Source organism: Leishmania martiniquensis, chromosome 17 (assembly GCF_017916325.1).
Source record: "Leishmania martiniquensis isolate LSCM1 chromosome 17, whole genome shotgun sequence".
Classification (NCBI taxonomy): domain Eukaryota; phylum Euglenozoa; class Kinetoplastea; order Trypanosomatida; family Trypanosomatidae; genus Leishmania; species Leishmania martiniquensis.
In genome coordinates, this window is record NC_090152.1 from 477,104 (window position 1) to 491,063 (window position 13,960).

The window sequence follows — 13,960 nt, forward strand, 5'->3', positions numbered from 1 at the left end:
GCGTCGACGACTGTCGCCCCTCGTCGCGCATCCTTCTTGGCATCATTGCCCGTCGTTTGGAACGACTGCATCGGTCTCGGCAGCTGCCTTACACCACAGCGGCGCAGGCGATGACTTTGGCGGCTCTCAGCTCCAGTCGCCGCCGCCGCCAGCGCAGAAGCGGAGGACTCCCTCACCTCTATTTTCAGAGGTGGGCACCACATCGCCCGCGGCTGTCACAGCTGCAGCCAGCGCGATGCCTTCGACGACGACCGCGGTGACGCACCCAACACCGCTGAGAGCCGAAGTAGGCTTATCTACGGCACCTGTGCACTTCCCACCTGCGACTTCGCGCGCGGTCGACTACGGCCGCATGTCTCCCTCCGCGGAGGCGGCTGCTGATGGGGTATGCAAAGACGCGACGGTCGCAGCAGCGGTATCGCCGTGCGTGGTGAGGGAGATGTCAGAGGCTTGCGCCGCTGCCGCGGCGGCAGCGGCGCATGAGGCTGGTGAGGTGGTACACCACAACTCACTCATAGCATACTTTGAGCTTCATCGATCTCTTTCAGGGCACGGCTGGCGCTCGTGGTGGGTGCAGTTCTGTCTATATTTGCTGCAGAGTAGTCCAGACTACTGCATTCAAGCCTGCGAGCCTTTCGCGCGCCAGCACCACATTGCCTTCTCCTACTCGGAGCTGCTTCCTTTGGCTCTCCTGTCGACGCTTCCATCCTGCACCGTGGCGGAGCTCGTCGCATGGCTTCGGGCGCTGCGCGACTTTTACGCCTTCCACACCGACCCGCACGCCCCTGTGCCGCAGCAGGTCGCCTCTGGGGTGGCCCGCATGGCGCATGACCTCCGCCTTTACCGCCACACGTTCTTCCCACCAGAGGTGGTGTCGCGGGTCGTGGACGTCTGGCTTCCCGCCAGCGTCGTGGCCGAGCTCGCAAATCGCTCGCTCAACCCTCCCCTGCGCATCCTGTACCTGGAGCAGGACCTGACCCACTGCTTCTCGTGGGGTTGTACCGCACTGCTCATGGCGTCTGCCGATGACGTGGCGAGTGCGGTGGAGCGGACGCTCTTCGTACAGGACCCGCGCTTCCAGCAGTGGATCCGTTCCGGGGCGGCCGCGGAATCAGGGGTATGCAGCAGGGGCAGGGTGGCGGCAGAGGTCCCCAAATCGTCATGGTCGTCGTCGTCGCTCATGAACATCTCATCTCCGTCGGCGCTGGAGCTGCTCGGCTTCCACCGCGCAGCCGCACTCGCGTACGCGAGGGCCTACGTGGAGCAGCAGGGGAGCGAGATTCCTGACGGCCGCCGCGACGCGGCAGCGGAAGAGTACGAGGCTGCGCAGTGTAGGCCAGCATTCGCGTCGCGGGGCACGATGAGTCGCCACCGTCACCGCGCCGTTGCAGCTAGGTGGATTATCGGTGCGATGCGTTGCCACATTAGCCTGTGTGACTTCGAGGCGGTGCTGCAGCTCTGGGATGCTGTGAAGGGCCGGAGTAACGTCGAGGCGATCGCGTCGATGACAGGCCTGCCACCGTCGGTAGCTGCTTGCGGCGAGGCGTCCTACGCCAGCGGCAGCTCAGCCGTGGCGCTTGAAGGCGCCAAACGCGCGGATCCGTGTGCGCTGAGTCCCGAGACAACGCGGTATGTGGTGATGTCGGCCCAGGCCCTTTCTCGGTGGGACTACGTGCAGGAAGCTGCCTTCTACGCCTTTGGCTGGGGAGGCGACGGCGGATTGCCCAGGACCACCAGTGCTCCACACGCAGCGCAGGGGCACACGCACAAGTCGGGTAGATCCGCGGCAGAAGGTGCCGCGGCGCTACATGAACAGGGGCGCCCGCAGTCACCGGGCAACCCTCAGTGCTGGGCAGAGGACGTGGAGAGGGACGGGTTCTCTGAAGCATTCCTCCATGACGTCTTCGCGGCCGGGCCGGCCGCTGTCCAGGCAGCGGATGAAACCCGCGCGTCGCTCCTGCAGCGGCAGGTGGAGGTGTTTGTTGGCGCGGCGCTCGTGGCGGCGCATGATTACGACGGCGCGAGGCGGGCCTTGACCGCCGTTCGAAACGGTCTTCGTGACTCCTATGCCGTATTTCACACCGATAACGATCGCGTGAAACTCGAGTGGAGCAGCATCTTCCAACAGCTCTCCGACCTCGAGGAGGGCATGCGCGCTCTGGAAGAGATACCTGCAGCCCAGGTGGGCATGACCGTCATGCCGGCGGGCTCAGAGAGCTGCGTGACATGCCCAGCGTGGGCTGGCTCTGGATCGCTAGCTCTCGATCGCGAAATCAACGGCAAGCTCTTTCCCGAGGTGACGGTGCGGCGCCTGCGCAACATCGCGTGCCGACCTGTTTCAGCCACCACCACGATCCTGCAGCGCTTCATGATCATCGCAGTCCGCAGCGCCATCGCCCCTGTCACCTGGCAGCTGGACAACGTCCTCGCCTTGGGGGAGAGGCTCGAGAAGGTGGGCCGACCCATGCGCGCGGCGCAGGTGCTGCACCACTACGCGAATCTTCCCGTTGTTACCACGTCCTTCACAGCCGTGGCGGTGGAGTTCAAACAGCAGCTGAATCTTGAGATGCTGCGGCGTCTGATTCGTAACTTTTCGAGGGAGGAGGACTTGCGGGAGCTGTATGCCTGCGTGCAGGCAGTGCTGCGCCACGACCTGTGGCTGGCGCGCCACGCCGCCACGCGGCGGCTGACTTCGGTGTCACCAACCTCCTCCTTTATGGCGTCATCGTGCGCCGCGGCTGAGTTGTTGTCGCCACTGCGAAATCAACCCGAGGCGGATGACATCGCACCGTGTGGTACCATGCTCACCGCACCAGAGCTGGGCTCGTCTCTGTCGCCTTACCAGGTGGACCTATTGCTGCTAAGTGTGGCGTGCCGGCGTCGCCTGGCACGTGTGCTGCTGCACCGTGTGCCGCCATCACGGCGATCCTCCTCGGCCGCTGTCGCAGCGGCCATGTCGGATACGTCTGCGCCGCTCACCGCTGCATCAGCGTCCGACGCCGCACCGTCGTTGTCGCCGAAGGCGGTGCGATACCTCACAGACACGCTCACTCTCCCCATCGTCGCCGATAGGCCACCTCGGCTCAGCGAACCTGACGCCGCAGAGGACGTGAACGCCTCGGACGCGGAGCCCCGCTCGCCGGCCAGTTCGACCCAGACGTGCCCGTGCAGCGAAATTTCCGCTTCAGCTGCATCACCGTTGCCCGTCCGAAGGGGTGCCGCCTCAGCAACCGGAGCAGTGGCAGCGCGCCGAGCAGACCACATCGAAAGCTGCCAGAGCGACTCGGCAACGCGCCAATACGCACGCAGTGGCGGCACATCACCGGTGCGGGCGCGGTGCTGCAAGGGTGACGAGGCACCGACCACCACGGTGGAGGCGGCGGCGAACAAGGAGGATGACATTCTGTCGCTGGAGAATCTGACGGGGAAGACGGCGATGTTTGCCGAGTATTACCTCCTCGAGCACGTTGTCGCCGTCACTCATTACGTGCCGTCTGTGTGGAGGGAGTTCGGACTTGTCTTGTTCGACGTCTGCATGGCCATTCACGCGGAGTGGAAGCTGACAGAGGATGCAGAGACGAAGCAAAACTTTCTGACGCAGTCAGCCAAGGCGATTCACGGCTTACAACTTGCAGCGCAGCTCTGGCGCAGCAGGTCCGAGTCGGTCTTCAGTCGCGGTATTGGCCCCTTCCCCGCTACGACGCTGCGCCGTCACGGGCACGCACGAACGGCGTTGCCATCAGCCCACTTGCTTTTAAAGGCGCTGCACCTAGCGGTCACGTGCGAGGCCATTGTACAGGAGGACACACGGGCTGCAGCAGCAGCGATAACGGTTGCATCAGGGGCAGTGACGGGTGAGGCGGCCACCGGCACAGGGGGCGGGGGCGGCGCCGGCACCCCGACCTCGTTCACCACTGCCCAGTCCCTGTCTGTGAGTCAGCGCGCAGAGACACCTCATGCGCACATGTGTGACGCGGAGACGACAGAGGGGACCGAGACGGAGGCCAGTAGGGTCTCAAAGACCAACAAGAACGATGCTAGCACACCAGCACGTCCTTCCCAATCTTCGACCTCGAAGCCGCAGCCAACCGCTGCGGCTGCTGTTACGCAGCAACAACAGGGAGGCTTTGCCTGCTTGGACTTCTCTGCTGCTTCGTACGTGCAGTGGGCCGCCATCGCACCATTCCTGCTCGCCGTTGCGGCCCGCCACTGCAGTCTGTACACGGCGGTGCGGGACATGTGTGTGCAATCGCGTGACATGCTGCGCCAGCTGGTGTTCCCTCTCATTGCGACGTTTGAGCATGGATACGGGACCTTGTTTGCGCAGCAGGCTAGCCACCTGCGCTGCCATAGAGTTATCCCTACTGAGGAGGCGCCTGCCACAGCAGTGATGGCGGAGACGGTCTCGCGCCAGCTCACCAGCGCCTTTGCTGCCTTGACAAGTGAAAGGCAAGAGGGTGGGCAGCAGCAGCAGGGGAGAGGGCCAAGCGCCTCTACACCCGTGCCGGGGGGCGAGGACGGCGACGAGCGAGCTGACCGCCTTGGCAGCTCCACCTCCACGAAGGCGTCACCGCCGTCGGAGCAACAGGCGGCGGCAGGGGGAGACGCCGGCCTGATCGCGAAGCGTGCAGCATCAACGTCAGCCGTGGATGTGGTAGACAGGCGGTACACGGGGAGGCGAAGAGTGGCGGACACGGTGCTGGCAACTCCCTTGCTGCGCACGCGCTGCGGCATCTCTGAAGGTGAGGAGACACCGCTCGCTGGCGCCACAACGCCGTACACGACGCTGGCGCAGCACCACATATTGCCTCAGCCTGAGCGTCCGATCGAGGAGGCGGAGCGGGACGTGCGCTCGTCGCTGCTAGCCGACGTGGCAGCCGCCAGTTCCGGTCATCGGCGACTCCTCCAAGAGGCTGTGATGATCCGCCGCTTTGCACAGGGACTGTGGGGGGCGCCGACAGCTCCGCCAAAGCCCAAGCCGTTGGGGCCAGCAGCGAGGCTGGCCGGCACGGACGCTTCAGCGGCGCCGCTTGGCGTTGGTGAGGGAGCCCCACCTCCACAGCGCGCGCCTGAGGAGGCGGCTGGTATAGCTGCGCCGCATGGCGCCACCAGCGACAAAGGCGGTGCCTCCGTCTTCGTCGCCATCGATGACGCAGACGGCATGCATGGAGAGGTAGAGCTGCTCTTGGACGGCTGCTGCCCGTTGCCGGCGCCGCTGTGGCTGCTTCCCAGCGTGTTCGGGGTGGGGATGACGGCAGGGGACTCTGGCGGCAGCGGCGGGCTCTGCACACGCGACAGCACCGGCGGGGATGGGGGTGCGAGGGCTGGAAGCGTTCACTGTGGCAACATCGGAACCGGGCCAGATGCGGCTGCTCGAGGCCGCCCGCACGGCGTCCAATCGGCCGGGCCGGTCTCACCTGCTTCCGCTGCTCCCCCCTCACGGATAACCGGGCATCGCGGTGCAGGAGGGGACGATGGGAGCGGTGGAGGGGCAGGGCTGCCTCGGTCGTGCGGGACAGGTCTTCCGGTTTCAGCGGCAACTACCCACGGCCAGCGGGCCGCGCATAGCACTGCCACGTCCGCTGTGTGCTTTGCGCCCGCTGCGGTTCCAACGATCATGCATGCACGGCGGTACGCTGTCCTGCACCCGGCCCCGCACTACCAATGCGAGGAGGTCATCTTTGTGATGCTGTCGGACGGCCTCGTGTGCCGCTTCCGCCACGCCGTTCCAGTGACAAGTACTAAGACCGGAGAGGTCTTGGACGAGTGTGACGCGCCACATGGTGCGAAGGAGTGGCCCGGCATGCGGCTGGGCTCGGGGAGGAAAACCACTGCGGCTGCGGTCGACGCTGGCGCGAAGGATGCACTTCCGCCTGATGGACACAGCGGGGCAGGCCGGTATGTGCTTCCCTACGCCTTGATGGAGCAGACCGCCTCTCTCCTCCTCAGTCACCTTCCCTTGGCACATCTCCAGCGACCTTTCGTGCTACCGCTTGCGGTGCAGGACTACATGACGATGCTGCCAGAGCACGGAACGTCGCCGCTCATCCTCGGCGCAGCCACAGCTGCGGCAGTGCGGTCGGACAACCCGCAGGAATGGCGGTATGACATGGCACTGCTCGCTGGTGCGTCAAGCAGCAGCTCGGCGGCGGCGCTGCGCACGGTAACACAGTTGCTGGCGCGGTCATCTGACGCGGCTTGTACGCCGCCGTCTCTGTACCACCTTATGGACGACTACACGGTGCACCTTCGTGTGCGGGAGATGGCGCTTGCGGCGCAGGAGGCGGTGGACACCTACCCCGCTCTCGATCTCCACGCGATGCAGATTGCCGCAGAGACAGGGCGGCGCTGCGGCGTATCCTCGGACAACGCCTACCCGTTCAACTGGGCCTTTGGATATCCAGTGAGCGCCCCACCGAGTGACGAGGCAGCAGCCGCGCTGAGAGACTCGTACAAGTATCGAGACCTCGTGCAGAGGCGCCGCATGAACGAGGAGCGTTATAATCAGCTTGTCGCCGCCGCCTACGATGACGGCTGCGTGGGACCGCTCATCGCGTTCCTTCAAGGCTTGCTTGCCGCCCGACCGCCACCGCCGCCGTCTTGGTCGTCGTCGTCGTCGACGCCAATGCAGCCGTCAGCACAGGCGGCAGCATTCGGCATCTCGTCGACCGCCGCGGGGACGGCATCGTCGTCTCCCGCGTCGACGTCGGCGCCAGCCCCGCAGCCTTTCTGCCCACCAGAGGAGGCGTTCTCGCTTCAGCAGCGTATCTACGCGTATGCAGCCGTGCTGCCTCGGACAGAGGCCCACTTGCGCAGTGTCCTGGCAGCTGTCTCAGGGGCTGTCGCAGGTGGCGAGGAGAAGTGGGCGAAGGAATCATTGTCGCCGTCGTCGTCGTCACCGCAATCGCCTGCAGCGGCGCCTATCCTCAACATAAAGAGGCGACACCACAGGCACCGGCCTGCCTGCCCCCCAACCCGTCTCACCTCTGTGTCGGAGTGTGAGTTGCAGGCGTGCCGCCTTGCTCTCTTCCGCTTGGAAAGCGCTCGATGCAGGCTGGCATTGAATGACGCATTCAGCGCCGACAGCAGCAACGCCAGTCACTGGCTCGAGGCGCGCCGCACGTATGCGAGGGAGCTGTCCGAGTGGAGTGTGATCGAGTACCTCCTCGACGTTCAAGCACGCGAGTGCGGCACAGTACTCGTGAACACCTACAATGGCCACGTGGCGGTGCACGCCCTCGGGCGGTATTGTCTTCAACCGCCGCCACCGTCGAGTCACGCCGCGTCCGAGAAAAACGCCGCGGCGTACCCGGCTAACGTCGCCCTCCTTATCACGAGCCCGTTTCCGACGCATGACGCAACGCTGTTTCGCTTCACCCCGGTGATGGTGGCTGGCCTCCCCTTGCAGAGCCCCCACACGGCCTTCCAGTACCACGCGAGCTCCGTGCTCTACGAGATATTTCAGTATGTGCGAGATTTGACTGGCATCGCCACCTACGGCGTCGACTGTGTCACGGCGTTCGCCCACACCTCGGTAGCCCCTAATGCGGGGCATTCGCCGTCGTCGTGCACGTCCTCGACAGGAACTCCGCTCTCGACGTGGACATCTGCGGATTTCTCTGGGACCATGAGCGGCAGCTGTAGTGCGGCTCTGCCAGGTCGTCAAGTGACAACGAGACCGGGGAACGATCCTGCGTTGGCACGGGGATCGGCGGGCGCTGATGCCCCTGCGGAAGGGGCCGCGCCGCCGAGCTCTACAGCTTTGCCGCGGCACGTCGGCGCAAAGACCGCTGCTGCGCCCAGACGGAGGCAGCGAGAGATCCCACCACTGCTTGAGCCTCTGGTCGGTGCCCCTGCGACCACAGCCTTCACCTTTTCCTCTCCCGCTTTTGGTGCTTCCCCTGGATGTGGAGCGGCGCAGCTTCACACAGCCTCGCTGCTCAAGGAGTCTGCCGAGACTGCCACGCTGCCTCCACCGCCACGCTGCTTTGATGCTAACTCCATTCGATGGAAGCTGTCGCACGATGCACTTCTTGTCTTGCACGACGAGGCGGAGCGCAGCGGGCGAGCAGCCATACTGCTCTCGCTGCGCAGCCAGCAGGAGGCTACGCAGGCACAGTGGGCACGCATGGCACCATCGAGCCCATCTCAGAGTGGAGGCGAAGGCAATACCGTCAAGACAGAGGCGCCTGCTGCAGGTCGCAGCGCAGCGGAGGACTCGGCGGGCACGACGCTGGCGCCTACCGCATTCGACGAAGGCGATGCCGACAAGGACGACGATGACGGCGCACCGCGTTGGGCGTCGGCGATCGACCTCGTTGCCTCCATGATCACGGCAGCCACAGAGGAGGAACACCTACTCGGAGTAGACGGTGTATATCCCCACTCATGGCAGCGATGGGCACCGCACTGGTAGCGCATTGCACGTGCGCGGCGCTCGAGAGGGCGCCTTTAGAAGATGCACTAGCAAGCGCGTGGGCGCGGTTCTCTGGAGGGCTCTGCAGTCATTCCCCTTCCCTGTGTCCTCTCTTGCGCGTCAGCGTGCGACTCGCAAAGCTGAAGGAAAGGTAACACGGTGGAAGTGGCGGCGAGATCGACGTGAACCCGCCCATCCGGTCTTCCCTCTTCTACCCTCACCTCACCAAAGCGGATTCGACGCACACGGTGGGAACATTGGACCTAGCAGATGACTCAGCTGCCCATTTACATGCGCACTCACGCCTTCTCCCTCGTCCCTCGCTCTCTCCTACTCGCATAGCTTCCCCCCTCCTTCGGCCTCCGACTGTGGCGGAGTTGCACCTGCTTTTGTTTTCGCTGTGTTCCCCTGGCCCCGCGTCTCATCCACGTTGCGCGCATCCGCGCATCTTACCTCGAGCACGCGTGTGCCCCGCCTGTGCGCCGCCCCTCTCCGCTCTCCTCCCTCTAACCATCTGCGCGCATGCGGGCGCAAGAACGCCGCCGCCGCCCTCGCGGTCATTGCCGTTCCCGCACGCCCCAACGCCTCTCATGCTGAGGGCCTCTTCGCCCAACCACCGTCACTCGCCAGCAAAGCATCACCGCCTCTTTTTTTTTGTTCGGGTGGCAGAAAAGGAGAAAAACGGAGAACGACAACAAAAAAACGGAGGAGCACCAAAAAGAAGGCAAACGAGAAGCGGCTCGGACACACATTTCCAGCGCGCGCACGCATGTGCCTAACGGTACTCCTCCTCCTCCCCCTCCCCCCTCCCGGCATCATGAGCTCGACGACTTCATCCGTAGCTTTGCATCTCTCTCGCAGCAGCGCGCGTCGCAGGGTGCGCCAGTTGCACAACCACGCGGAGGAGCAGCGGCGGGTTGTCATGGAGTGCCGCAACCGTGCCGAGGCCATGTCCGCCAGCGGCAGCCTTCGCGACGGCCCTGCCGACAAGGCGGGACCGCCATCGCCCGTGTGCTTTGCCGAGGTGGCGTCGGAGAAGAGCGTGATGCAGAGCTTCATCTCGAACGGACTGCTGAGCGGCATCGCCGTCGCCGTCTCAGACGCACTGGACGTGCAGGGGCTCTTCAGCCGCTCCGGGCTTTGCACGCCAATGTTTCACCACGGCGCATGCAAGGAGTTCCCGCTACTTCCGTGGTTGCGTTGCCAGGGCGCGCAGTTCGTTGGCAAGCTGAAGTGCTGCACACCCTTTGCACTGAACGAGGGTACTGTTTTTGGCCCGGAGAAACCGGCCTCCGTCGCTGTTGCCGAGCACGCGTGCGACTATGCCATTGATTGCTCACTGACCGGGCCCCCGTCTGTCTTGTGTGCGGCGTATCGCGATGTGGTCGGCTTCAAGCCGACCTCGCAGATATTCGGCACCTTCACGGAGCGGTTTGAGCTCCCAATGCCGTCCATGACGGTGGGGCTGTCGGCGCGCCGTGTGGACGACTTGGCGTACCTATGGCAGACCTACACCTCCTCAGTCGATCCCGAGACGTATTTCGACTCAACGACGACGACACAGAAGCAGCCCGGCACCGCCTCTGCGACCGGGTGCACGAGCCCTTCTTTGCAGTCCTCTGTGCCCACGGGCAGTGGCGCATCGCCATCGGCGGCCACTGCAGGTGACTCGAAGGGTGACCGCAGCGCTGCAAGCGCCGCCGGGGATGCGGAGCCGCTCCCCACTATGAGCGCAGCCGAGGCTCCTCGTGGCGGTGGACCCAGCCACCAGCGGTCCTCCGACCCGGCAGCGCGTCTAGCGCGGTTTATCAGTAGCTGGTGGAGCGGCAACGCGGCGCCAGAGGTGAAGCATCCAGATGACATGCCGAAGTATGCTCTTCCCGACATCCTCGACCACAGCCCGTACAACTACACGGTGCGCGACCGCCGCGGCCACATCGCGGACATTGACGTTGGCTGGCGCGACTACAACGTCAAGGCAGCCATGACAGACGACTTCCACCAGCCATCGCGACCAGGCTTACTTCGACGGCTGCTCACCGGTGTGCAGGCGTACGAGACGCCGCGGGTGGAGCTCGCTGTCGGCTACCCGGCGGAGTGGATAGACCGTTACTGCACGGGCAAGTACACGTCGTCAGCGGAGTTCCGCCAGCGCATCACGGACGCCGTACACAGGCACAGCGCACTACACTACAACCAGAAGCTCGAGATTGTGCCGCTGGCGTTCGATTACTCCTTGGAGGAGGTGATGGAGGCGGCGGCGGTCATCTCCAACTACGAGATTGCTAAGGCGTTCGAGAGAGAGTTCGCACCGTCGGCGACGCCCGCGGCAGCCGTGTGCGCCAAGGCGACCACTCGATCCGGCGAGGACCCGAAAGGTAGCGAGGCGTGTGCGCAGAGCGGCCACCATGGCGACAGGAATAAGTTTTCGGCAGCGTCTTGCCCAGAAAAGGTACCGGAGCTCCCTGGCGTGCCGGGAGCGGAGTCCATTGAGCTTAGCGGCCGTGATGCTCCCGCGCCGAACCGGCCGAGCACCTTCCTAGGGCTCTCTGATGCGCAGGAAGGGTTGCCAGTGACGCTGCTAGATGCCATACAGGCTGGTCAGAACCTCTCTGTCCGCGACTATCATTGCGCCCTGCGCGTTCGAGATGACGTAGTGCGCTGTAACGAGGAGCAGTTCATGGACGTGGACTGCTTTGTCACGCCGCTGCTTTCCGATCCATACGTGAGTGGTGACGTACGCAGTGTGCGTCTCATGTTGCCGTTTCAGCTTGCCGGCAACCCTCTTCTTTCGGTGCAGATGGACCCGCAGACACCGGTGGCGCTGGTCGGCGAGCTCGGCCGCGATGCCGCGCTCATGGAGGACGCGCTCTGCTTCCTGCAGTTTGTACGCGGCGTATCTCCATCGTGGTGGCATCAGACGGTCTTTGGCAGGGGCACAGTGGCAGCGCCAGCTGCTCGCAAGGACTGCTCCCCTGAAGCAGGCGCGACCACTACCAGCTCGCCACCAGCTGACTCGACTGCGCTTGTCACGTAGAAGACTGCGCCACACCTGGACGCCCAGGTCGGCATCGAGACAGAGCTGATGCGTAACTTCACATGGAGCGAAGGAGAGGTAAAGTGTACGATGCAGAGGCAAAATGGATGAGGCCTGCTGCTGTTGTCTGCACCTGTGAGTAAGCGCGTTGGGATGCGCGAGTGAGGATTTTTGGCGGCGGGGGGAGGGGAAAGAGCGGCGGGCGGATGCCCTTCACTTTCGACTTGACGCTTCTCGGAGGCGTCACGCGACGATGGCGAGAGGTTGGAGGAACTGCTGCGCCGTCTCACCTCTCTTTGCGTGGTGTGATGCGGATTCCAGCGGTGGCATACTCTCGAAGCGTTCTCCACCCCCTCCCCCGACACACCCAAACGCACACACACACACACACATACACACGTGCACACACTTCTCACCAAACTATCAGCGCCTCTTTCTATGCCCACAGCTCTGTGCGCAGCATCAGAAAAGAGAGCCTGACGCATCGGCGCTGTGGAGGATATGTGGCTCGCAGACTTGGCTGACGCGTATGGTGATGAGGAGACACCATGGAAGCATGCGCGGGCACACTGCGACCTGCAGTCTTGGAGCCGAGCACGAGGTACAATGCGGTGAGGGAGGCGGAGGGACAGAGCCTGGTGTGTGCCGCTCGCACGTGCCCTTTAGTCAACCAACTCCGTTCCTGTGCGCACCATCGCGCTCTTTCTCGCTCTGACGGCGCGACTAACGGTTCTCCCTTCTCCACCCCCCTTTTTTCTGCATCATGTCCGCTTTCGCCATCCAACGGCTGCGCGTATGGCGCGAAGTGCCCACTCCCTTCCCCGTCTACCCTTCCGCGCTCCGTCTTCGCCACGGGCCCCACCCCCTTCCTCCTCCTATCTGCTCGCTGTGCAGAGTCTGCGTACCTCTTTCCTGCGGCTCTGGAAGGGGCTCGCGGGCCGACCCCACCCCGCGTTCTTCTCTCCCCTCCTCTCCTGCTGAAACGCACACGGCTCGCGCACGTCGGGGTGAGAGGCGCAGTTTTCCCTGTTTCCTGTACGTGTACGTGTGCGTTTGTGCGTGTGTGTGTGTGCTCCTCAGAGGGTTTCGCTGCGAGCGGCTTGTGTGCGCACAGGCAACGCGAAAGACGAAACTGGCCACGTCGCACTATTGTAATTTTCTTCGCGGAGGCGCCTCTTGCCAAGCCATCTACGATCGGAATCGTGGTGCCACTTGCATGCAGCACAGCACAGTCACTCGTGCTGTATCGTCACCCCTGTGGCCGCCTGCAATCGCTCGCATCACGAGCTGCGGTTTCTGCCGAAGCCCTCGTAGCGTTCCCTCCGCATTCACTGCGGTGCCAACTCCGGTCTCCTTGTCGCGCGCACACCGTCACGTTGGCTTCAGGAACGTGATCATGAGTGCCCCTGACGCCACCGCACCCGACGCGGCGGCGAATCTACCGCGCGGACTGCGCGGCCAATGCGTGCCGCTACCGTTCGACAAGTTTGTGAAGGTCGGGAAGTGTTCTAGCACGGGGGAGGATATCACACTCTGCTACAGCACCATGGGCAACCCCGCCGACCCATGCCTGCTGCTTGTCATGGGTCTCGGTGGCACCGTCCTTCACTGGAAGGAGGGCTTCTTGGAGGGGCTCGTCCAGAGCGGCTTCTACGTTGTCCGCTACGACCACCGCGACGTGGGCCTGTCAACCCACCTCGACGGCTACCCGACCCCGCTGATCTCGCGCATGCTACTTCCGTCGTGGGCCTCCATTGGCGAAGGCGTGCCGCCCTACACCCTCTACGACATGGCGAACGATGCCTGGGGCTTGCTGACGGCGCTTGGGATCGAGCGGGCGCACATACTGGGGACTTCCATGGGCGGCATGATTGCACAATGCATGGCCCTGCGAAGCCCTGAGCGGGTGAAGAGCCTTACGATTGTGTACTCCCACAGCGGCGGCCCAAAGGTCAAGCCGCAGACGTGGCGAATGACGCTGTCGATGCTGGAGAGGCCTGCTAGCCAGTCCCTCGAGGACCGCGTTGATTTCAAGGTTCGCATCAGTTCTCTCTTCTGTGGGGACTACCCACCAGACGAGCCGACGATGCGCGCGATTGCGTTGGCCAACTTTACTCGATGCCCTGAGGACAGGGACGGGTTTCTGCGGCACATATGGGCGGTGCGGCGTGCGGAGAGTCGTGTGAATGGTCTTCGCCAGCTGACGGGGATCCCGACGCTCATCCTACATGGCATGAGGGACACAATGGTGCCCTTCGAAAACGGGTTGCAGCTGACTCGCCTGATCGATGGATCAAAGCTCGTCGCCTTCGCACGCATGGGGCATTCTATCCCAAAAGAACTCTACGCGGAGGTCATGGCGGAGATGCAGCTGCAGAAGGCGCGCGGCGAGCGGGTGCCGGAAAAGGGGGCGGCCACTACCACGGGTGTGATGTCATCCTCGGACCCGGCCAGGGACGCGGACAGGAACTGACGCCAACGAGGACGAGAGGGCATGCGGAGGATAT

The 13,960-nt window shown here is 64.0% G+C and overlaps 2 protein-coding genes across 2 annotated transcripts; both read left to right on the forward strand.

Moving 5' to 3' along the window:
• Nucleotides 1-9,233: 9,233 nt before the first annotated feature.
• On the forward strand, nucleotides 9,234-11,453 carry LSCM1_05581 (uncharacterized protein; the record flags this gene model as incomplete). The annotated part of the gene is made up of 1 exon (XM_067323030.1): nucleotides 9,234-11,453. The coding sequence occupies one exon, from the start codon at nucleotides 9,234-9,236 to the stop codon at nucleotides 11,451-11,453; it is 2,220 nt and encodes a 739-aa protein (XP_067179665.1).
• A 1,396-nt stretch (nucleotides 11,454-12,849) lies between these two features.
• On the forward strand, nucleotides 12,850-13,926 carry LSCM1_05582 (uncharacterized protein; the record flags this gene model as incomplete). Its single annotated transcript, XM_067323031.1, has 1 exon — nucleotides 12,850-13,926. One exon carries the CDS (start codon nucleotides 12,850-12,852, stop codon nucleotides 13,924-13,926), a length of 1,077 nt encoding a protein of 358 aa, XP_067179666.1.
• Between the last annotated feature and the right edge of the window lie 34 nt (nucleotides 13,927-13,960).